The sequence below is a fragment of the Accipiter gentilis genome, chromosome W (assembly GCF_929443795.1).
Source record: "Accipiter gentilis chromosome W, bAccGen1.1, whole genome shotgun sequence".
Taxonomy (NCBI): Eukaryota; Metazoa; Chordata; class Aves; order Accipitriformes; family Accipitridae; genus Astur; species Astur gentilis.
The window spans coordinates 7,853,406-7,877,223 of NC_064918.1; the positions used below are offsets into that span (position 1 = coordinate 7,853,406).

Here is a 23,818-nt window from a genome sequence, read left to right on the forward strand (position 1 = left end):
AATTTATTACAAATCAGCCACAGCAAGGTAATGAGAAATAAAATGAAATCTCAGAACACCTTCCCACCACCACTCCCTTCTTCCCGGGCACAACTACACTCCCGGATTTCACCACCAAGCTCCCCCAGCGGCACAGGGGGACAGGGATGGGGTTTATGGTCATCACATGTTATTTTCTGCCACTTCACCTCCTCAGGGGCAGGACTCATCACACTCTTCCCCTGCTCCAGCGTGGGGTCCCACCCACGGGAGACAGTCCTCCACAAACTCCTCCAATGTGGGCCATTTCCACGGGCTGCAGTTCTTCACGAACTGCTCCAGCATGGGTCCATTCCATGGTGTGCAGTCCTTCAGGAGCACACTGCTCCAGCGTGAGTCCCCCACGGGGTCACAAGTCCTGCCAAAAAACCTGCTCCAATGTGGGCTCCTCTCTCCACAGATCCGCAGGTCCTGCCAGGAACCTGCTCCAGCGTGGGGTTCCCACGGGGTCACAGACTCCTTCGGGAACCCACCTGCTCTGGCGTGGGGTCCTCCATGGGCTGCAGGTGGATATCTGCTCCACCGTGGACCTCCCTGGGCTGCAGAGGGACAGCCTGCCTCACCAGGGTCTTCACCACAGGCTGCAGGGGAATCTTCGCTCCAGCACCTGGAGCATCTCCTCCCCCTCCTTCTTCACTGACCTTGGTGTCCGCAGGCTTGTTTCTCTTACATGTTCTCACTCCAATCTTCGGCGGCTGTTTTTCCCTGTCCCAACTTTTTTTTCCTTCTTAAAAATGTTATCACAGAGGCGTTACCACTATCACTGATTGGCTCGGCCTTGGCCGGCGGCGGGTCCATCTTAGAGCCGGCTGGTATGGGCTCGCTCGCTCTCGAACACAGGGGAAGCTTCCAGCAGCTTCTTACAGAAGCCACCCCTATCACCCCCCCCCACTACCAAAACCTTGCCACACAAAACCAATACAAGGTAAAAGGTCTGTTGGGTCCTACATGATAAAACATTTATGACATTTATGTAAAAGGGCAGGAGAAAGGATTCCAAAACAGGACAAGATATGGCTGTGATGAGACCCATGGTAGAGGCAAGCTTTGGGGACTGGGTTGTTGACAGGTGCCTCGGTATCATATCAGAGGGAAGGGATGTGCAGAAAGGTTCCCATGCCTTTACCAGCTATGTGTTGGTGATTACCAGATGGCAGCCTTCCCCTCTATTCCACTTCTGTTCTTGCATCACACCGATGCAGATGTCAGATTACCCACCACTGGCTTGTTACTGAAAGTTATTACATAGCTTGCCATATGCATAGCTTCTGCCCTGCCACCTTGTAAGATAAAAGCAGCAAAAGACTCATTGCCTCAGACTCCATCTGTGCTCCCTCAAGGGATGGTGCGTGGAGGTGATGGTTCATGTCCCTTGGGAACACTGACAGGGTGTCTTATGCTTCAGCCACTTGTAAAGGTTGTCATACTGTTGGGCTGGTACATGAGTGTTGGAACCAGCAAGGATAGATTTGGTGAGGAGTTAGGAGGGGTTCTGCATGTTTTTGGCAGAGACCCAACATGAGCTGATCATGTTGCCAGAGAGGGCATGTGTGCTGACATATGCTTGAAATGCCCCTGCCTGATTTCTTCATTAAGTGTTTGGTCAGGGTCTGTCCTAGAAGCCCCTCAGGCAGCTCTCTGACTCTCTTTCCCTCTAGGTCTGGTGAAGGCAATCAACATTGCTGTTGACCTGATTGTGGCTCACTTTGGAACCAGCAGGGATCCAGGGGTGAAGGTAAGTCTTGCTTTCAGTATGGCTTCTCAACATCATGAGTGACATGGAGAGGATGGAGAAAGATTGCCTCTACATTCTCTTCCAGTTAAAAAACTACAGGGTATCCAATGAAGCTAGTAGTACCAAGAACAAAACAAACAAAGGTGATGGTACATCATGCAGCAGATGATAGTAAATCCGTCACAATTCTTGCTGTATGATGCTGGGGATGCTAAAAGGTTATGTGGATTTAAGGGAAGATCGGAAAAATACAGGGAAGGGAAATTCATTGAGCCTACTAAACACATAGGAATCATGTCCAGCTTAAGTAGTCTCTGAGTTGAAAGTAGTTGTAGGATGGGAGAGTATTAAGGGGAAGTATTATATATGTTTGCTCTGGTTTGACTCTTTCTTATGTACTTACTCATGACTCTTTATAAGAGAGAATATCAGGCCAACCGGACTTCTGGTCTGATGCAGCATACCAGCTCTTTTTTCTCATATAGCGGAAAGCTGTGTTTCCCTCCTCCACTCATCCAGCGATTCTATTCTGGCACTGATGCCAGGGCACAGTGCAGTGTCCCCAGTCCCTTAATGTCTCACAGGGCTCCATAATGATAAAAAGGTGCATCAGTCATTGCCCATCTGAGGCAGTTGGGCTTCCCCTATAGCCCTTCCCATGAACCCACTAGCTTCAGAGTTCATGTAGGTTGCCCATGGGGCTGGCTGTCTTTGGCCTGTGCTCCCCTCATCTCCCATTTATGGAATAACACAGGCAGAGCAAGCTCACTTCTGTTTGTGCCAGACAGTGTTTGCAGTCCTGTGACACTCAGCATCTTTGTGGTGGCTCCTCTCAAAGCTGAACACTCTGCTTCAGTTGCAGGGACTCTGGGGCAGCAATGTGACACTGTTTGGACATGATAACTGCCCCGTGATGCCATCCCCAAGGAGAAACCTGACTAGGACAGATTCCAAGCCCATTCAATCTTATCTCAGAGACCAGGGTAATTTGCTCCTAATTACAATTGTTGCTGATGCAGAGATTGCTGTGCTGCATAACCAGAGCCATTTGGATTTCCGCAGCTTTTGAAAGCTTCACTGTGAATTTCCTATTCTTGCATTGTTGGTTTGGGGAATAATCGCAACATTCCCCCATTACTTTACTTGCCAGACAACACTGTGGTTTTGATCTGGGGTTTCAATATGTGTCAGTGTGCCAAGGGCTGAGCATTCACCTGTCAAAAGGCAGCACTCGTCCCTGATGCTCCCACACTCAATGGATCTGGCAGGATTATTCCTGACCCAGAAGTTCAGTCTCAGTTCAGGACCTTTGTGGACCCGTGCCAACTGGCCAGTGTAATTCCAGCTCAGCTGGTAAAATCTGTGCCCTGAACACAACTGCCTGGGACCACTGACATGATGTGCAAGGCCTGGGGCTGACCCCTTTGGATAGACCCCCTCGGCAGCTCAAGGACTGTATGCAGCAGAATATGTCCCTGCTCTGCTGATGCTGGGCTCTTACATGCTTCCTCACCTCAACCTGGGCTCTGTTCATCCATTTTGCCCTCACCCTGTTTATTTATACTAATCCCTAGGAATTATAGCTCGGCATGTCACTGAGTTAAGTGTTCCTTAACCTCTCAGTACTGGAAGTTCCTATGTTGCTTGCTGCTTCCTACTTTAAAAATATCAACAAGAAAATCTACAACAGCAGAAAAAGCCCCTACTCTCTTCTTCCTCTAGCAGGACAGCCTTGTTATACCCATAGGGAGAACTGGGCATCCTTTCTAACGGAGATATCCTCTTCTCAAGATGGGATATTCCCTTCCCAAGCTGTTGCCTCATCCCAGCCTGGGGCAGACCTTGCAGGGAGCAACCCAGAATTGGTGTATGAGGCAGAAAGGGTAAAGGAGAAGAGCATGCCTGTTCAAGGAGCATCACTGTAGCCTGGATGTTGCCTGCTGGGTGTCTGTAGTAGGCAAGTGGGACTGGACTGTTTGCATGCATCTGTACCTTGTAGAGCAGTTACCAACCCTCTCCCTGTTGCCTGTTCTCCCTTAGGCCAAACTTGGGAATAGCTCCGTGAGTCCCAACGTGGGGCATCTCATCCTGAAATACCTGTGCCCTGCTGTCTGGGACATCCTGAGTGACGGGCTCAAGGCTTATGTCCTGGACATGATCATTGGCCAGAGGAGGAACATCCCCTGGAGCATGGTGGAGGCATCCACCCAGCTAGGTATGGAGGGTGTGCAGTGATGCCCATTGCTCTGTAGTACTCATGTGTTGTGGCTGGGAGGTGCTAGGGAAGGCTGACTATAAGGATGCAGATGCAGAATAATACCTGGCTCCCTGTGTGGAACAAGATGCACCTTGACCTTCTCTTGCAAGGTGGGAGAGCCACTGCTATATTCTGTCCAAATATTTATTGTCATTTTTCCTGAAATTTCTAAATTCTTCTATAACAGCCCCTAGCAATAGAAAAAAAAAAAAAAGAAAGAAAAAAAACCTAAAAGAATGCCCTTTTCCATCCTCTAAGTTTCCAGGGTGTTTCTAGACCTTCATCTTTAGCCCTGTGCAGCTACTGTATAAGGCAGAGCTGGTCTGTAAGAAAATTTGCATGCACAGCTCATTTTGCTCAAGCAAGCCCACATCACCTGCACCCTCTGCTAGTACCAGTCTGCACCCTGGATTGTGGCAGTGGCTACCATTCAGGAGAACTCCTTTCTGAGGTTATAGATGGCAGGGCCACGCTGATTTCTGCATCATGAAGAGCTTACATCCACGGCTGGGAAGCCTCCTAGCCTGTCTGTGGCAAATCTCCAGCTCTGGGGTTATCTCTGTGATTGCAGATACCCCAAATTATAACTACCCACCATAATATTCCGTTTACCTGCTGATTCTGAGCTGAGGGCCATGATTGTCCCTATAGTGTAAAAGACAGGTCCCTGGGGTACTTTCATCCACTGAAACTCTCCCAAAGTTTTGGAGTGGCAGTCTGGGACAGACCACAACTTCACCCCTTCTGAAGTCTAACTCTTGGGATGGAGCGAGCTCATCTTGATAATTGGTGGAGGGGAAATGCACATACGGGCATGGGCACCCAGCCAACTTCTGTCTTTGCCTTGATGCTCCTTCCTGTGATGCCCTTTTGGCTTTGCTGACCACAACTAATCTCAACATTTCGCTTCTCTCCATAGGCCCCTCTACCAAGTTGCTGCACAGCCTCTATAGCAAGATCAGCCAGTACACAGAGCTCACCAACCACACCATGAGGTTCAATGCATTCATCTTTGGCCTCCTCAAGTAAGCAGGCTCCCTGGGCTGACTGCATGTCACTGTCCAGGGCTGGCAGCAGGTGCTGGTCCTTGACTGCAAGCAGGCACAGTTGCCAATGAAAAGACTTAAGAAACCTGGGAAGCCACTCCCCAGCTGTAGGTGAGGGAAGGAAGAAGCTGTGAGCTTCAGAAGGATCAAAACCTACCCCTACCAGGCCAGAGCTGAGAAGGGCTGGTTGTAGCCCACTGAAGAACATTGTCAGCTTGTTTTAGCCTCAGAACATTAGGTGGGAAGAGTCTGTCTGTCAGTGTTCATATAGGGATAGACATAACATATGCATAAATTACTCCTGAAAATCCCTGCTTAAATCACTGCTTCCTGGAGCTGCAGTGAATCCCAGTGCATGAGGCTTTGAAGGAGAAATTGCCCTGGTTCAGGACTCAAGGCTGACCCTTCCAGATTGGATAAGGAGTGTGTGCACTACACTCTGTGTTAAACAGAAGGTGGCTGCGGTAAAGGGATGAGTACTGTTAGGATGGTATTTCCCTGCTCCTCTCCAGCAATCAGCAAGAGCTCCAACAGTGGCAACAGAGTCCCCAAGATCTCCAAATGTTGGGGGACCCCTACAAGCAGGAGCAAGCTCTGCCCTGCTCTCCCTACCCAGGATGGCCCAGCTCTCCTCTGCTGGCACAGGATGCCAGCATATTTTGGGCCAAGCCTGCAGCAATGATCTCATGTTTATAGATGATTTACCTCTTTCATGTGAGCCCTTCTCAGCAAACCTAAGCTCTGCCAAGGACATAGGAGCTAAATGGTAAGGAAACTTGCTGGAAACATGGTTGCTGTTAGGGGTTACGGTTGCACAATGCTTCATGTAAAGCAAACTGGCTCTGTGACAAGCTGGGTGGCTGTGGTCAGTGCATGCTGATGGGAGTGAGCCACTGTCCTTTCACTAGGCCTTGAGGTTCACAGGGCTATGCTGTGTAAATGCCCTTTTCCAGCCATGCTTCTTGTAGAACAGCTAGGATGAAGGGGGTGAATTTATTTTCACTTTTTCTTTCTTTCCCTGCTTGTTTTCCCTTCCTGCAGTATCCGGTCCTTGGAGTTCTGGTTCAACCACCTCTTCAACCATGAAGGTAAGAGCCTGAGGGCTGTGGGCTGCAGAGGGGGCCAAATTCTGCACAATGTAGAGCACAGATCTAAGCTCTGGGGCACGCATGTCTCTTGTTGGTCTCTCAGCCTAGGCTGCTCCCCTCTGCTCTGAGCTGAAGGACTAGACTATACATAGTCCCAGTGTACGTGTTGCTGGAGGGCTGCTCAGCTAAAGGGAATGAGGTAGAAGTCAAAGCTCCATGCAGCTCCCTCCACCTGAGCTGTTGAGAGCCTGGCCAGCCATGTCCTTCCCAGCTGCAGCTATTACCCACCAAGTGCACCCAGGCCCTTGAGCAAAAGCAATCCCACGAATGGGTTTACCTTTGCCTGAGGCAGGAGTAACCCAGACTGTTTTCCCTAACATATTTTTCATGTGCACTACAGGGACTTTATCCCCTTCTACAGTATGTAAAAATTCTGATTGGGCAGGGCCACTCCGATTGGCAGATCCTCTGGTGTTGACTAACCAGGTGGCTTTTGCTAAATGTGTATCCCAATGTTTGAAGGTTCCACCCCCCATTGCTCTCAATGTAGTCTTTAACAGTCCATTGTATCACTCAATTTTCCCAGAGGCTGGTGCATGATAGGGGATATCATACACCCACTCAATGCCATGCTCTTTGGCCCAGGTGTCTATGAGGTTGTTTCGGAAATGAGTCCCGTTGTCTGACTCGATTCTTTCTGGGGTGCCATGTCGCCACAAGACCTGCTTCTCAAGGCCCAGGATAGTATTCCGGGCAGCGTCATGGGGTACAGAATATGTTTCCAGCCATCCGGTGGTTGCTTCCACCATTGTCAGCACATAGCACTTGCCTTGGCAAGTTTGTGGGAGTGTGATATAGTCAATCTGCCAGGCTTCCCCAAATTTATATTTCAGCCATCGCCCTCCATACCACAGGGGCTTTAACCACTTGGCTTGCTTAATTGCAGCACATGTTTCACATTCATGGATAACCTGCATGATAGCGTCCATGGTCAGGTCCACCCCTCGATCTCGAGCCCATCTATATGTTGCATCTCTTCCCTGATGGCCTGAAGTATCATGGGCCCACCAAGCCATAAATAGCTCACCCTTATGTTGCCAGTCCAGGTCCACCTGAGCCACTTCAATCTTGGTAGCCTGATCCACCTGCTGTTTGATTTGATGTTCTTCATTGGCCTGACCCTTGGGTACGTGAGCATCTACATGACATACTTTTACAACCAGATTCTCTAGCCGGGATGCAATATCTTGCCACAGTGTGGCAGCCCAAATGGGTTTCCCTCTGCGCTGCCAGTTGCTCTGCTTCCATTGCTGTAACCACCCCCACAGGGCATTTGCCACCATCCATGAGTCAGTATAGAGATAGAGCACTGGCCACTTCTCTCTTTCAGCAATATCTAATGCTAGCTGGATGGCTTTCACCTCTGCAAACTGACTCGATTCACCTTCTCCTTCAGCAGTTTCTGCAACTTGTCGTGTAGGACTCCATACAGCAGCTTTCCAACTTCGATGCTTTCCCACAATGCGACAGGACCCATCAGTGAACAGGGCATATTGCCTCTCATTTTCTGGCAGTTTATTATACAGCGGGGCCTCTTCAGCCCGTGTTACCTCCTCCTCTGGTGACATTCCAAAATCTTTGCCTTCTGGCCAGTCCGTGATCACTTCTAAAAATCCTCGGTGACTGGGGTTTCCTATGCGAGCCCGTTGTGTGATCAGTGCGATCCACTTACTCCATGTGGCGTCAGTTGCGTGATGTGTAGAGGAGACCCTCCCTTTGAACATCTAGCACAGCACTGGCAGTCGGGGTGCTAAGAAGAGCTGTGTTTCAGTACCAACCACTTCTGAGGCGGCTCGAACTCCTTCATATGCTGCCAATATCTCTTTTTCAGTTGGAGTATAGCGAGCCTCAGATCCTCGATATCCTCGACTCCAAAACCCCAGGGGTCGGCCTCGGGTCTCCCCAGGTGCTTTCTGCCAGAGGCTCCAGGTAGGGCCATTCACCCCAGCTGCAGTGTAGAGCACATTTTTAACATCTTGTCCTGTCCGGACTGGTCCAAGGGCTACTGCATGAACAATCTCCCGTTTAATTGGTTCAAAGGCTTGTTGTTGCTCAGGGCTCCGTTTAAAATCATTCTTCTTCCTGGTCACTTGATAGAGAGGGCTTACAATCTGACTGTAATTTGGAATATGCATTCTCCAAAACCCTACGACACCTAAGAAGGCCTGTGTGTCCTTTTTATTAGTTGGGGGAGACATAGCTGCTATTTTGTTAATCACGTCCATTGGGATCTGACCGCATCCATCTTGCCATTTTATTCCCAAAAACTGGATCTCCTGTGCAGGTCCCTTGACCTTACTTTCCTTTATGGCGAAACCAGCTTTCAGAAGGATTTGGATTATTTTCTTCCCTTTCTCAAAGACTTCTTCTGCTGTGTTGCCCCATACGATGATGTCATCAATGTATTGCAGGTGTTCCGGAGCTTCACCTTTTTCCAGTGCAGTCTGGATTAGTCCATGGCAAATGGTGGGGCTGTGTTTCCACCCCTGGCGCAATCGATTCCAAGTGTACTGGACACCCTTCAAAGTAAAGGCAAATTGTGGACGACACTCTGCTGCCAGAGGGATTGAGAAAAACGCTTTAGCAATGTCAATTGTGGCATACCACTTGGCTGCCTTTGACTCTAGCTCGTATTGAAGTTCTAGCATAGCTGGAACGGCAGCACTCAGCGGTGGTGTAACTTCATTCAGGCCACGATAGTCAACTGTTAATCTCCACTCCCCATTAGACTTCCGCACTGGCCATATGGGACTATTAAAGGGTGAGTGAGTTTTGCTGATCACTCCTTGGCTCTCCAGTTGGCGAATCAGTTTGTGGATGGGAATCAGAGAGTCTGGGTTGGTTCGATATTGCCGCCGGTGCACCGTCATGGTAGCAATTGGCACTTGTTGTTCTTCAACCTTCAGCAACCCCACAATCGAAGGGTCTTGAGAGAGACCAGGCAGGGTAGACAACTGTTCAGTGCCCTCCGTCTCCAAGGCAGCCATACCAAAAACCCATCGATACCCCTTCGGGTCCTTAAAATACCCCCTCCTGAGATAGTCTATGCCAAGGATACACGGAGCCTCTGGACCAGTCACAATGGGGTGTTTCTGCCATTCATTCCCAGTTAGGCTTACTTTAGCTTCCAATACAGTTAGCTCTTGGGATCCCCCTGTCACACCAGAAATACAAATGGGTTCTGCCCCTTTATAACTTGATGGCATTAGAGTGCACTGTGCACCGGTGTCTACTAGAGACTTATACTCCTGTGGGTCTGACGTGCCAGGCCATCGAATCCACACAGTCCAACAGACGCGGTTATCCCTTTCCTCCACCTGGCTGGAGGCAGGGCCCCTCTAATTCTGGTTAGAGTATTCAGTATTCACTTCTCGTAGAATTGGCTCAGAAGTCCCTTCAAGAGGATCGGAAATAAAGTCAGCCCTTCTACTCTGTTTGGAAACTGGAGTGGCATTTTTCCTGGGAGAATCCCCTTTTGTGGGGGTTTTTCCTCGCAGTTCACGTACCCGTGCATTTAGGACCGAGGTAGGTTTTCCATCCCATTTCCTCATGTCCTCTCCCTGATCACATAGGTAAAAACACACGGCACCTCGTGGTGTGTACCTTCTATATTCTCTCTCTCGGGCAGAAGACCGCTCACTCCTAGTAGCTGAGACATTGGTCCTTACAAGTGTGGAGTAGGACATATCCTCTTTGATTTGTTGGACATCCTGGGACAGCTTCTCCACAGCCAAAATGCAGGCTTGTAGGGAGGAGGAGAGATTTTCTTCGTATTGACGGAGTTGGCGAGCCACTTCCTCCAGTGTTGGTGCCTCTTCATCCTTCCAGGACATTATTGCCCATGCGTTGGCATAGGACGATGGTGCGCTTTGTACAAACTTCTGCCACATGGGTCGTGTGCATTGGAGTTCGTCTGGATCTTTGGGCAATTGTGTGTTGTCCGGGTCATGATGAATTGTCTCTAGCACAGCTAATTCCCTCAGATATTGGATACCTTTTTCCATGGTCGTCCACTTGCTTTATTGACATATAACATCTTCCTTAAAGGGGTACCTTTCCTTCACACTTGACAGGAGTCGCCTCCAGAGAGGCTGATGGCTTGTGTCCCTCTTCCAATTGCCTTGTCAATGCCACCTTCCCTGGCAAGTGATCCCAGCTGCTTGGCTTCCCTACCTTGTAATTCCAAGCTATTAGCCCCATTGTCCCAGCATCGGAGGAGCCAGGTGATAATATGCTCACCTATATGGCGGCCAAAATCTTTTCGCATATCCCGCAGCTCACTCAAGGATAGGGACCGGGTTATTACCTCTGGTTCTGCCTCTTCCTCCGCTTCCTGTGATGACCCTGGTTCACCTTCATCCTTTGCTAAGCGAACTGATTTTTTTTGTATATTTCTTTTTCTGTACGGGGGCAACTGATACTGGTACAGGTTGGTCCGCTGGTTCATTTGCAGCATCGCTCGCTGGGTTTTGGATAACTGCAGTGTCTGTTTTTGAGGTTTGGGTAGCTGCAGTGCTCATTGCCGGGGATGGAGGGGCTGCAGTGCCTGTTGTTGAGGTTTGGGTAGCCCGAGTTCTCGTCACTGGGGCTGGAGGGGTCACGGTGCCTGTCGCCAAGGTCTGGGTGCCTGCAATGCTCCTTGCCAGGCCTGGAGGGGCCGCAGCGCCCATTGTCGAGGTTTGGGTGGCCGCGGTGCTCATCGTTTTGTTGTTAGGTCTAGAGACTTTCTCTTCCCCTTGAGGGTACTGAGTGGTGTCAAACAGGGCTCGATAGGCATGGGCCAGGCCCCAGCACGTTGCAGTGATTTGTATCTCTCTGGAGCTGCCGGGATGACAGCATACCTTTTCCAAATATTTTACTAGTTCTTCTGGATCCTGCACTTGTTCAGGGGTGAATTTCCAGAACATTGGAGGTGCCCACTTTTCTAGGTACTTGCCCATACTACCTCACACACCCTGCCACTCATAATTATCCAGCCTTGGGTCACATCTCTGGGTGATCTTCTTAAATAGCTGTTTAACCTTAAACGAGAGCTGAACCACATTCAGAAGTATGCTAATTCCTAGCAGTAGGGCTAGGACCGTGCTAGTCCCAACACCCCAGGAGTATTCAAATTTTTCAAAATTCTCAAACACCATTGTAACTGGACTGAAGGAGAAAGGGGAGGGGAAGAAAGGTACCCCACCCATAGACTGGTTTTCCATGGAGGAAAAGTAAATGGTATAATTATTAATACTTTCCCACAGATGGCTCCCGCAGTATAAAGGTGACAATGCTAAGTGCAAATACCGGATTAATCCCACAGCCGATGACTTTATCATACCATAAACCAGTGTTATACCATACATCAAAGCGAAAACCTTAAGCCACCTCCCACGGATGATAAGAAGTAGAAGAGGAACTACATACAGCAAGCGAGGTGATACATAACAGAGCTTTAAAAACCAGAGCAACAACTCTAAGAACACATAAATCAACATAATGAACGCTTGGAACAAATTTGTTTTAACAAGCTCTGGTCAGGTTTGTCGTTATCTCAACCCTTCTTGCCCCATGTTGGGCACCAAAATGGACTGTCATGGTTTAACCCCAGCCAGCAACTAAGCACCAGAAAGCCGCTCACTCACTCCCCCCAGTCCAGTGGGATGGGGGAGAAAATTGGAAAAAAAGAAAACTTCTGGGTTGAGATAAGAACGGTTTAATAGAACAGAAAAGAAGAAACTAATATTGGTAATGATAACACTAATAAAATGACAACAGTAGTAATAAAAGGATTGGAATGTACAAATGATGCGCAGGGCAATTGCTCACCACCTGCTGACCAACACCCAGCTAGTCCCCGAGCGGCGATTCCCTGCCCCCCCACTTCCCAGTTCCTATACTAGATGGGACGTCCCATGGTATGGAATACACCGTTGGCCAGTTTGGGTCAGGTGCCCTGGTTGCGTCCTGTGCCAACTTCTTGTGCCCTGCCTGGGCATGAGAAGCTGAAAAATCCTTGACTATAGTCTAAACACTACTGAGCAACAACTGAAAACATCAGTGTTGTCAACATTCTTTGCATACTGAACTCAAAACATAGCACTGTACCAGCTACTAGGAAGACAGTTAACTCTATCCCAGCTGAAACCAGGACACACCTCCAATGCCAATCCCTCAGTCTACCTGCAGGAGACCAAATCTAACCCTCCCCAAATTTCTGCATACCCTACCCAGTGCCTGAGAGCTTCATATGGCTGGAGGTATGAACACTTAGCTGAAAACCTTCAGGCGTGGGAAATGGAAAGGAAAACCTCCTGACAAATGAAAAGAAGATTTTTACTGGATGTATCTGTTTTTTCAACCAGAAATCTTTTTGGAGTGTACTGATAACCCAGCAGCAACGACCAAACTGCCAGATGCTTAGAAGCAGCATGACTAAGTGCTAAGTGCACAGTGAGACAGACACCCTTGACCTGCTGCATCCCCTGAGAGTGCTGCTGGCTCAGCCTGTGCTCAGCCCAGGGCCCCATGCACTGCAAGAAGCCCAGCCCAGTATCTTGTGGCAGGTTTTGGGGCTGACAGCAGACATTTCTCATGTCTGTGTGTTCAGTCAGCACTTCTCTCTGGAGAAGACAGGAAAATAGACTTGCCTTTTTACTGAGCAGTGTTGCATTTGTCGTGGTTTAACCCCAGCCAGCAACTAAGCACCACACAGCCACTCACTCACTCCCCCACCCACCCAGTGGGATGGGGGAGAAAATCGGGAAAAGAAGTAAAACTCGTGGGTTGAGATAAGAACGGTTTAATAGAACAGAAAAGAAGAAAATAATAATGATAATGATAACACTAATAAAATGACAACAGTAGTAATAAAAGGATTGGAATGTACAAATGATGCACAGGGCAATTGCTCACCACCCGCCGACCAACACCCAGCTAGTCCCCAAGCGGAGATCCCCCTCCCCCACTCCCCCCAGTTTATATACTAGATGTGGCATCACATGGTATGGAATACACCGTTGGCCAGTTTGGGTCAGGTGCCCTGGCTGTGTCCTGTGCCAACTTCTTGTGCCCCTCCAGCTTTCTTGCTGTCTGGGCATCAGAAGCTGAAAAATCCTTGACTTTAGACTAAACATGACTTAGCAACAACTGAAAACATCAGTGTTATCAACATTCTTTGCATACTGAACACAAAACATAGCACCATACCAGCTACTAGGAAGACAATTAACTCTATCCCAGCTGAAACCAGGACAGCATTAAAGGGTAAAGAATTTTGGCAGGAAATAAACCCCCTTGCATTCCAACTTATTCTCAGATGTCAGAGGAGCTGGGGGCAGCTAGGTTTAATTTCTGAGTGATGTCCAATTCATCATTATAAGTCCGGTTGCATTCAATATGTTGTACTATCCCGATGACAGATGCACTAATAGCGTACTGCACTCTCAGCTTAGCCACATTCAACACACTAGAATTACCAGACTCAGGGAGTTTGGTTGCATTAACAAACTATCACAGCTAGATTAATGAACAGTACAGTTTATTAAAGCAACAGTACAGATTCTTTTGGATTGCCAGTGATAAATACACTGTCTGCAAAGCATGTGCAAATAATTATACAGTTGACTACAAGCACACTAAATTATGGAAAAACTCTATAGAGATTTCCCGGGGAAGCACTCAGTATGACCGTGGGTTCGAATCTTACCCAATAGGTGTCCCTATGTGGGGGGAAGAGAGGTTCAGCCCGTCAACTGATCCCAGAAGTCAGCGATGTCCTCCTGACTTGTCTATGATGGTGTCTTCCCTAGCATTCCTCCTCTCTTAAGTCCTTTTCTATTGTCTTATTTTTTAGGTGGAGCTTGAGTGACTCTAGTCATATATACCTTTATTATGATTGGTAAAAAGTTCCTTTGCTTTAATTTTAAAGGTACATGCTAGAGAAAATTCAGAGTGCATGCTCCAGGGGGGGGGGGGGGGGGGGGGGGGTCGCACCTTGGAGGCGAGTAGGTTTTGGGATGGAGGTGTGTTTTGGTATTATAATGAGTTTATAATGAGCAAAGTTCACCCAGAGAACATGATTTAGCATGTCACTACTCCAGGACTGGGCACTTATGATATAAATCAGAAGTAAGGCCATAACGTTGACAGAACCCCCATTATTTCACCTCCTTGCTTCAGTGGATTCAATGCAGGGACCTTCCATTCTTGTCCCATTAGTTCCAGTTCCCTATCCCTGCAGTGATATCACAGAGCCTGGCCACAGTGTCTCCACTCCGCTCCACCCTCCATGTTGTTTCTCTTAGAGTCAGTATACCAAGCTCCCCTGGTGTTGCTAACATCTAAGGTTGCAGGTTATGTTGCTTAGGGAATTATTATGGAACAGATTTCTTGCATATCCACTGCATTCCACCCTGGAGGTTCACCTTCCCTTAAGAGGTGGGGGGACACACAAATCAATAAGTAAGTCACCTCCAGCAATCATTCCACATAATCCACCCTGTGACTATAGTCACTCAAGCTTCATAATATTTAAAAGGAATTCGGTATGTCGATTATATATATATCTCGTGGGGGTAACAGAGGGGTTAAACATTTTTCCATAATCCAAAGCTTAACATATAGGGTCATTATCAAAACAAGACACAATACAGTGAATACTAATAAGATAGTGACAGGATGAAGCATATTGTTGAAGATTCCTGTGGCAGTTGGCAACCATCTGAAAAGAGAGTCCCACCATTTCTGTTCTCCATCTTTCTTCACTCTTTCCAACACCTGATGTATCCTCTCTGCATAGTGATGGATGGTAATCAGAGTTTTTTGTCCATTTTCTTGAACTTGCTTTAACAGTTGTTTCAGGTCTTCATGTCACAGAAGTTTTCCCACCAAGGTGAGGTTCATTCCAATAGGAGTAAGCAGCAGATCACGAATTAGTGTATAGTCAGATTGTAACAATTGATAAGAGGTAACAGGAGGTAAATAATCAAAGTCACATCCCATCATTTTTGTAAGGTTACAAACACAGATATTTGAGTGATTACTTGTATCTACAGTAATGTTATCTATGAATATAAAATCACAAAGTGTTCTCATACAAACACATCCTTTTCCAGTATATATAAATACAGTTTCAGGGGTTTCATCAGGATGTATTTCAGAATGGCAGATATTGTGTTCAGTGTCAAGACAAATGTCTTGGGCCTTGATGGTATTACTTTCACAAATGAATCCCCATTGTTCCCGTACAATGTATGCATCAATATCAATAGTTTGCCATTTGTTTCTATTTTGTTGGGCCCATACTCTATGTTCCAATGGATAGAGTATAGTTCCATCATGGTTTAATCCCAGCACAATGATTGGGTATATGGTGTATACCGAAGCATTGTGTATTGTGAGGATAAAGGCAATAATCTTATCACTCTCTGCATGGTAGGTAAAGTTGACTAATTGCCACCATGACTGAAACTCTTTCTCAAATTCTGAAGCATTGTCCCAAATCAGTTTTCAAATTTCAGTGGGTAAGATTCCTCCCTCTCCTTCTCTAATGATAGCTGCTGCTATAGACTGTGTCCATAACTGTGCTTGGATGCAGCTCAAGGCAAGGGAAGTATCACCTTGGTTTGCTCCGAGGGCTTTTACGATTAATTGATGATCATTTTCTTCAGTTCATTCCCAATGGGGTAAAATGTCTGATAGGAGCCATTGACTTGCTCCTAAGGCCAATAAGGATGATTTTAATGGATATTCCAATTTCCTTAGGTGGTCTGTAGAAGCAGTTATTTTGTTCATTAGGATCTCAGCATCTATGCTATTGACTATTCCTAATCCTGTTCCCAATAACCCAGTGGCATCTCGTGGCATGCGTTGAGATTGTTTCAGAGATTGTCCATGTAACCATGCCAACCAGCCAGTGTGAGCAGTTCCCAAAAAGGTGGAACAGTTTGGTTTAATTTCTGAGATATTAATGTGTAGTGTTAGCTCTACCCTTTTTGGAGACCAACTAGGGTTGAGGAGAACTTGTTGTTGACCCATGTTTCTAATTATGTAAGTGCCTGTGCTGAAGATGTGAGGACTTGGCTCAATAGGAGGCTCAGTTGGTACAAATGGCTGTTCAGCTTCAAATTTAAACTGGAGTGTCATGCTGGAATTGATCTCAAAATTGGCCCAGAAACCCATTATGAGTGCTGAGCGAAATAGGGTAAAAGTATACCAACATTCGCGTCCATAGGGACAGGCATGTATGTAATCGAAGCTGTGTTTGACTTCTGGCATATTTTATAGTAATGCATGAGGCTGTTGCATGTTCAGTGCTGTTTTCAGTTCGGCATCCTATTGAGATGGTGTCTCTGCCTTTCTCCATCAGAGACGGAATCCATTGATCTCTGTCTTCATCTTTTATGACCCATTTCTGCTTGGAAATGGTAAAATTGTTTCATAACACCACTACAGACAAACTTGGTATGGATCCATTATAATCAGCGTAGGCATGGATCCATGGCCACACCATTGTATACGTATGTATTCCATATATTTTGTGTATTAATTATAAATTCAAATAGCAATTCGGTGTCTCTATAACCCCAAATACAATATGCAATTATAGGTTTGGTGAAGGTGCAATCTAAATTTGGTTCCGTTATTTATCCAGCAGCCAATTTGTATTTTCTCCCCTGGTATGGCCTAAAACCTGGGTCTCCACATCCACATGCGGTTCATTCAGGATTCCTGTGAACACAAAAAAGGGAAGAAAATATGCTCGGTTGTGTTCAACCAGCAGGGTTAAAAGGAAGGTGAGACCACCAGGTGCTAATCCGGTGTCCCTTTCCTGAGCAATCTCTGGCTTCCCATGTGTAGGGATTTTTGGGTGTAGTTAGTACCATTAGTACTGTTCCAATCTGAGGCATTTTCACCAGTACAGGTTGTCCAGTGTAAAATCCCATAGGATATTCTCCTGGCTTGGTATGAACTTTCGGGGCAGTTGTATTAGCAGATCCACAAAAGGCTTTAATTTTGGGGCAGCCATCTCTGCTCCATCTATTTTTCAATTAGTAGATGGTGTTATACAATCGCAAATGCCATCCAGATTTATGAGTCTTTGGGAAATGCTTGACCAATTCAATTTCAGTTGTAACATTCTTACAAATTGGCCATCTGAATTGGATCAAATGGGGTTTTTCAGGTATGATCTCCTACTCCACCCCGAGGTCCAGTGATTTCTTCTGTTTTTTATAATGGGCCTGGCCTCATATTTGGGGGAATCTAAAGGAGACAGAGGGTTATTTCCCCTTGCATAGCTATCATCGGGGTCACCCCATATGTTTTCATCCCATTCTTCAGGGGATACAATTGGTTTCCTAATTTGCATGATGTCAGGGGGATGGGGAGCTTACACAAGCATCATTTCAACCCTTTCCTCCAACTTTTTTATTGACCCTGGCCAGTTTTAGCTGTTCTTCAACAGTTTTCCAATCATGCCAGTTATCACGAGCCCATTTCTCTGAAAATCTGGGGCTCAAACTTATTCCATGCTTTGTGAGTAATCAGTGATACTACTCGCCATCCTGTCCATGACACCAATTTGTTGCAAAAGGAGTGTTTTGGACTGCTTAAAGAATCGCCTTTAAGGGTATTAGCAAAACTGATTCAATAGGAATTTATAAAAGCGTGACTTCACAGAATTCAATGGCAAGGTTCACTCTATTATTTAATACACGGATGAAACATACAAAGGAAAATTAAGTTAGAATCAAACTAAAATTATGTATACAGAGACCAAAGATGCAATAGGGTAAAAGAGAAACATACAAAGAAAAATCGAGTTAGAGAAAGGTAGGGGAGACCCTCCCATTGAGTCACAAGGTTCAGAGAAGACCCCTTGCTTTCTAAACTCCTGTCGGAGTCTAGGTGCAGCTGGATCAACTCCTAGTCTCAGACTCGGTCAACAGTTTATATCTAAAGAGATTATGAGTATAATAGCAGCCTGAGATTCATCCACAGTTGAATAAAGTTCACAACAGTAATTTAAGCATAGATTTTGGAAAGCAATATTTGTAATATACTTGCTATAGAATATTCAGGTTTTATCTAATAGCTGATTCACCCTTTCCTGTTTGAGATAATTATTCTCACTCACAAGTTTATCAGCTAGTTTTTCTCCTGTCTCCCTTTCAAAGGCCAATGAGGACTTCAACACCTCATTTTCTGATTTCAAAGCTGCATATTCTACATCAGAAATTTGTTTGGGAGCAGGGGCTTCCTTAGCTTCTTGCTGAGCACAAGATAAACAGGCTCCTAAAACCACACAAATGCACAGCCTGACACTGCTCAATGCATTCTCATCCTTCCAAAACTTTTGGGCCCACTCCTTCCCAGCCTGGGAAGGGGCATATTTATATTTTTGCAGCAGTTTATCCATGGCAATCCTGCTGACTATGCCAATTTTCTGTTTGGGCTGTCAGGACACAGAAGGCTAGGCAAAAGGGTTGGAGATAAGGTGAAAGTCCTGTCTATGGTGTAAGTTTGTTATCTCACTGGAGCCAAACTGCCACAAATCCTGTTCCCAACTCTCTCCCTGGGAGTGAGACCTGACAACAAAGCTGGGGGGGGCACTGCAGATGTGGTCAAATGAAGTGAAAGATGAATGCTGCAGGTAGAAATGCTAGTTCATTTTGTTAGGATCCACAGTTCAGCCCAGCCAGATCCCTAGAAAGACTGTATTCAGCTGTCCCTGACACCTCTCTCTCTGCAGGGGACTGGTACTGGCCAGATCTTCAGCTCCTTGTTCATCTCCAGTAGGTGGGGAAGAGAATCTTAATGTTTGCCAACCCTCTTTGATGCTCTTTATTTGCACCCTACTCCCATGGCATTTGTGGCAGAGGTCATCCTGGTGGATAGTCTGACAGGTCCTGGCTGCAGGCATGACTGGAAGCAGGACCTGGGCCAGTTTGCCCAGAGCTCACAGAGCATCTGGTGCTCCCTGACCCAGTGTTAAACCTCACACTGCAGCCACATCTGTGACCAAAAACTAGTGTCCAACTCCTTTCCCCATAGCTTCAGCAGCTTCTCGGTGGTTTGACAAAGGTGGCAAGGGCCTCTCATCTAATTAAATGTCTCTTGCCCTACAGATATCATCCTGGCACACTATCAGCCAGTAGGCTTCTTGTGCCTGTCTCATAGTGTGTGCCAGCCTCTTTTTGAGGAGCTCCTGCTCCTGCTCCAGCCTCTCTCCCTGCTACCCTTTAACCTAGACCTCCTTTTTGAACATCACCTGATGCAGATGAGCAAAGAGCAGCAGCAGCAAAAGGAGCTGCTGCGTGTGAAGCAGGACCTGCTGCTTTCCACACACTCCACCCTGCAGCTGATGCGGATGCGGGGCAGCAGTGAGGATCCTTATGACTGCAGCACTGCCCCTGAAGCATGCAAAGTGGGTGCCAGAGATGATGACATCTCACCAGGCTACAGCCCCCAGCAAGCTGCAAGTGAGAGGGTCAAGGGGGTGGGGGCCTCCTGCAGAGATGGCAACAGGGAGGAAGAGCAGAGGAAGGTACGAGAGAGCACGTGGGAGGGGAAGAAGGATAAGCAGGCAGGCTGGTGGTACCAGCTCATGCAGAGCTCTCAGATTTACATCAAGGGCTCGGCCGAAGGCTTGAAGTTCATCCGCTATGAGAAGAAGGTGGCAGCTTTGAATGCTGTGCCCAGGTCAGCGGAGACCTGCAAGGCACCATCCCCCCGTGAAGGGGTGGTAGAGGGTGCAGAGGCTGAGGGTACCTTGGAGGAGAGGCCCAAGGCTGCCAGCAAGCCAAGTCCTGAAGCTGTGGAAGAGCCCTTGGAAAAGCCCCAGCAGGTACTGGTCGGCGAAGAGGTGAAGGAATGGAGCTGGCCCTTCTGGATGGGCAGCCCCCCAGACTCGGTGCTTACAGAGCTGAAGCACAGCAAGGAAAAGGAGACTGGGACTCAGCAAAGAGTGGGAGTAGCAGTAGCAGCCCCCCAAGAGGAGAGCAGCATCAGTGCATCAAAGGGCAGCCAGCCCATCAAGTGGGGACACTTGTTTGGGTCCAGGAAGGTGCAAAAAGAGCCCAGGCAGCCTAACAGGTAGGGATGGGGCTGGGGAGGGCTGGTTAACCTGGGGTTGCAGCAGTGCAGGTGGAAGTCAGGTCAATAGCCAATCACTGGGCTACACCATGGTGGTACATAAGAGGCAGTGTGTGAATGGAGAGGTCTGTCACCCCTGTCCAGTCCTGCCTGCCTGCCTGCCCACACCACCGTTTCCCTCCTTGGCTCCTACCCTTGCTCAATCTTCTGCCTGAGCTCTACCACTGCCTCAGCTCCTAAGCCCCCTCTCCACAGGAAGGGCCCCTGCTGCACCACCCCCATCATCACCTCATCCCTCCCAAAACCACGTACTAAGTGAGAGCAAAACATGGAGCCATCCCTGTTGCTCACAATGGGTGAGGAGGATGCATGAAGTTGCCCCATGTAGCTGGGCCCTCCCTGCATTGCCTCTCCATCTGCACTCTTCTTGTTTCTATGACCACTGGAAATGTCCTTCCCAGTCTAGACCATGGTGTGTCTGGAGGATGCTGAGCCCTCCTCACCAGGAGACAGCCTGGGGACCACAGTGCACTTTGTGCATGGAGTCAGACCTCTAAGGCATGACCTTGCCATGAGAGCAGCTGCTCCTTGCCCCCGGGTACGCTTCCCTGCCACTACCTTCTTCTATCTCCTTGCAGGTTGCCCTCCAGCTGGCTGAGCTTGGACAAGTCCATGTTCCAGCTGGTGGCCCAGATGGTCGGGGCAAGCATGTGGCAAGAAGCAGCCCCTGAGTTGGAGCCTCCCCAGCCAGAGCCACCTGAAGTGCCCCCCAAGGCATGGCCAGCCTGGGGGCTGTCTGCCCACCCTCCCTGGTGAGTGGCACCATATGGCTGTCCTGCAGATGCTGGGACATGGTGGGTTGGGGTTGGCATGGCTCTGACTGTTGCAGTTCACCTGGCCCCCTTTGTACTCATGGACCAGGGGACAGATCAGGGCAGTGACGCAGCTTGTGCATCTGTCCACCCCAAGTCTGCAATCTGCAGGCGACAGGGAGCTGGGGGGCAGCTGAGAGCCTGTCTGGGGAGGGAGGCAGGGGGTGCTTTCCTCACACCTCTGTGCCTGCGGTGGTCCCTGGGCTTCAATGGGGTGAGTGTGCTGTGGCAAGTTAACCCTTCCTCCCCTCCCTCTGCCTGCAGTGAAGTGAAAGCTCTTTGCCATCACATTGCCACCGAGGCAGGACAGCTGAGTTTCAACAAGGGGGATATCCTGCAGGTCATCTCCAAGGTAGACGGTGACTGGCTGCAGTGCAGCCTCGGCTCCAAGAAGGGACTGGTGCCCATCATGTACATCACCCACCCGGAGGATGAGGACTATTGACGTGGCTGGGAGGCCAAGCACAGTACCGTGGGCTGCTGAGGCTCGTCTGGGGAAGCCCACCCTGCCAGAGGAACAGACACAGCTTCTTGCTAGTTTCTTACCATTAAAAAATACAGTAACTGTAGGTGGTTCCTTCTTGCTCCTCCTTGTGCAGCTGCCAAAGGCTGACTCGGCCCCTGGGGCCTTCTGCAAGCTGTACCTTGTATTACCAGGCATCGCTGTGCATGCAGCCACACCAGGGACCATCTGAGCCCCCTCCACCCCATGCCATCTCCAGCACCCATAAGCCATGTACTCATACATAGCAGGAACCCAAGCAGTCCCTGCCAGGGCAGTGCTACCCTGCTGCATGGCTCAGTTTCACACTGGAGGGTGCAGGATGCGAGTTGTCCCCTCCCCAGGGGTGGCAGTGCAGACTGCAGCCTTCAGCATCCCTGGCATCATCAGCCAAAGGGGTGGGAGCACCTTGTGTTGGCAAGGTCTCTGCAAGGCTGGGCTGATGGGTTGCGTTGCGGCTTGAAGGGAGGCTGCAAGGTAGGCTCCTCCACATTGGAGCAGCCCTGTCCTAATGTGTAATAGCGGTGCCTGGTGGGTTGTACTGGGCCAAGTGGCCTGGCACTGCCACACTGCAGGGCCTGGGGCTGTGCCTGGCCACAGCCAGGGGAGGGGGACAGGGTACGTGTATGCATGTGGAGCAAAGGGGTGCATGGAATTGTGAGGAAGGAGCGTGGATGTTCAGTGTTACATAGGTCCAGAATGGGTAGAGCCACCCTCTGTGGAGATGGGTGCTTTGGGGGGTGGCCCTGTGCTCTCCATGCTGAGCAGGGAGCCAGTGCCTAGGATGCCTTGGGATGCTCAGTGGAGAGGGGGTAGGAGGGGAGGGGGTGAGGGCAGGGTTCCTGACTGGGCTAGGGATGCTCTTTGGAGTTGGGGGCAGTGCTCCCAGCAGGTAGAGCAGAGGGGTGCTCCCAGAGGGAGATGGGGAGATGGGGAGGGAGGGGTGGTACTCCCCTTGGCATAAGGGTTTCTGGTCTTGCTGAGCAGTGCCGTGGGGTAGGGAGGGGGCAAGTGTTGTGTATGAGCACAAGGGGCTGCTGGGGGTCCTGGGGTCCTCGGTAGAGGCAATGCCAGTCAATCCCTTCCTTGCCATGGTCATGCTTCCCACTGCGCATCAGGTGGGGAACAGTGTTAACAAAAGGCCATGCCAGTATTTGGTGCCTTGGCCGGGTTGATGCTGCTCTCAGCATTGTGCCTCAGCTGGCTTCCCCATGGCAAGGGGCCCTGGTCTTGCAAGGTTACCTCCTGCTTATATATTGCTTAGCAGACATTGCACCATATTTAATTTGTATTTCCCCATTAGAACAAGGTGTCTTGCCTTTATTTCTTTATTTATGATGCATATTAATAAAAAAGGTGCTGATTGAGCTCCCTGCTACACAGCCTTGTGATTTCAGCCCGTCCCTGGGAAGAGCCTGAGGGGTACCTGTGCTGGGACACTGCACTGCAGGCTTTGTCCTACCTCCGGCCACAGCCAACACCAGACCTTCAGAAGGAGATAGGTTGTCCCTAACTATTCTTGGCTCATGGCAGACCATGGGAGTAGGGAGGAGATAGACCCCACCTGGCCAAGAGTAGTTGATTCAGTCCCCATGTCATCCACTCGAAGTGCAGGATCAGAGGTCCTTTCCTCACCCCTCTGGTGTATTCCTAGACCCAGGCTGGATGTGGCTGCCCCTTCCTGGGTATTTCTTTTCTCTGCTGTCCTGCATGAGCCCATGTTGTTTTGACCCTTTCCAGCTCTGGCAGTACTTGGCCAGTGGTGCCACACAGGCTCAGAGGCTCTGCCAAGACTTGGGGCAGGGAAGAAGGAGATGGCCATTAGGGGCACCACTCCTGAGCATCTCATAAACCTGTCCCATCTTTTGTTCTTGCTGAAAATGGGTTGATTTGACCTGTCAGTTCAGACTGGGGGGAGCTACATCACATCATCAGATGATGGTATGTCTCAGGGAGGCAGTGTTGTTCAGGGTTCCTTGTCTTTATTCCTTGTGCATGCTCATGGGGGCCGAAGCAGGTTTCAGACAGAAGTTCACATCATTTCAGTCTGGCATCTGCTTCTCCAGGGTGCTCAGGGTGTTGTGAGTAAGGTGTCCGTAGGTGTGGTGTGGTGGGTTGACCTTGGCTGGCTTCCAGGTGT

General features: G+C 48.7%; 1 protein-coding gene across 1 annotated transcript in view; it reads left to right on the forward strand.

The window, feature by feature from the left end:
• LOC126035236 (AP-4 complex accessory subunit RUSC2-like) overlaps window positions 1-22,990 on the forward strand; it is a 59,626-nt gene extending 36,636 nt beyond the window's left edge. Inside the window, exons 6-12 of the mRNA XM_049793504.1 lie at window positions 1,698-1,774; window positions 3,815-3,989; window positions 4,951-5,056; window positions 6,119-6,165; window positions 19,338-20,304; window positions 20,943-21,116; window positions 21,441-22,990. Of these exons, the coding sequence (XP_049649461.1) occupies window positions 1,698-1,774; window positions 3,815-3,989; window positions 4,951-5,056; window positions 6,119-6,165; window positions 19,338-20,304; window positions 20,943-21,116; window positions 21,441-21,621 (1,727 nt within the window). The 3' untranslated portion in view covers window positions 21,622-22,990. The remainder of the gene's footprint in view (window positions 1-1,697; window positions 1,775-3,814; window positions 3,990-4,950; window positions 5,057-6,118; window positions 6,166-19,337; window positions 20,305-20,942; window positions 21,117-21,440) is intronic.
• Window positions 22,991-23,818: the final 828 nt, after the last annotated feature.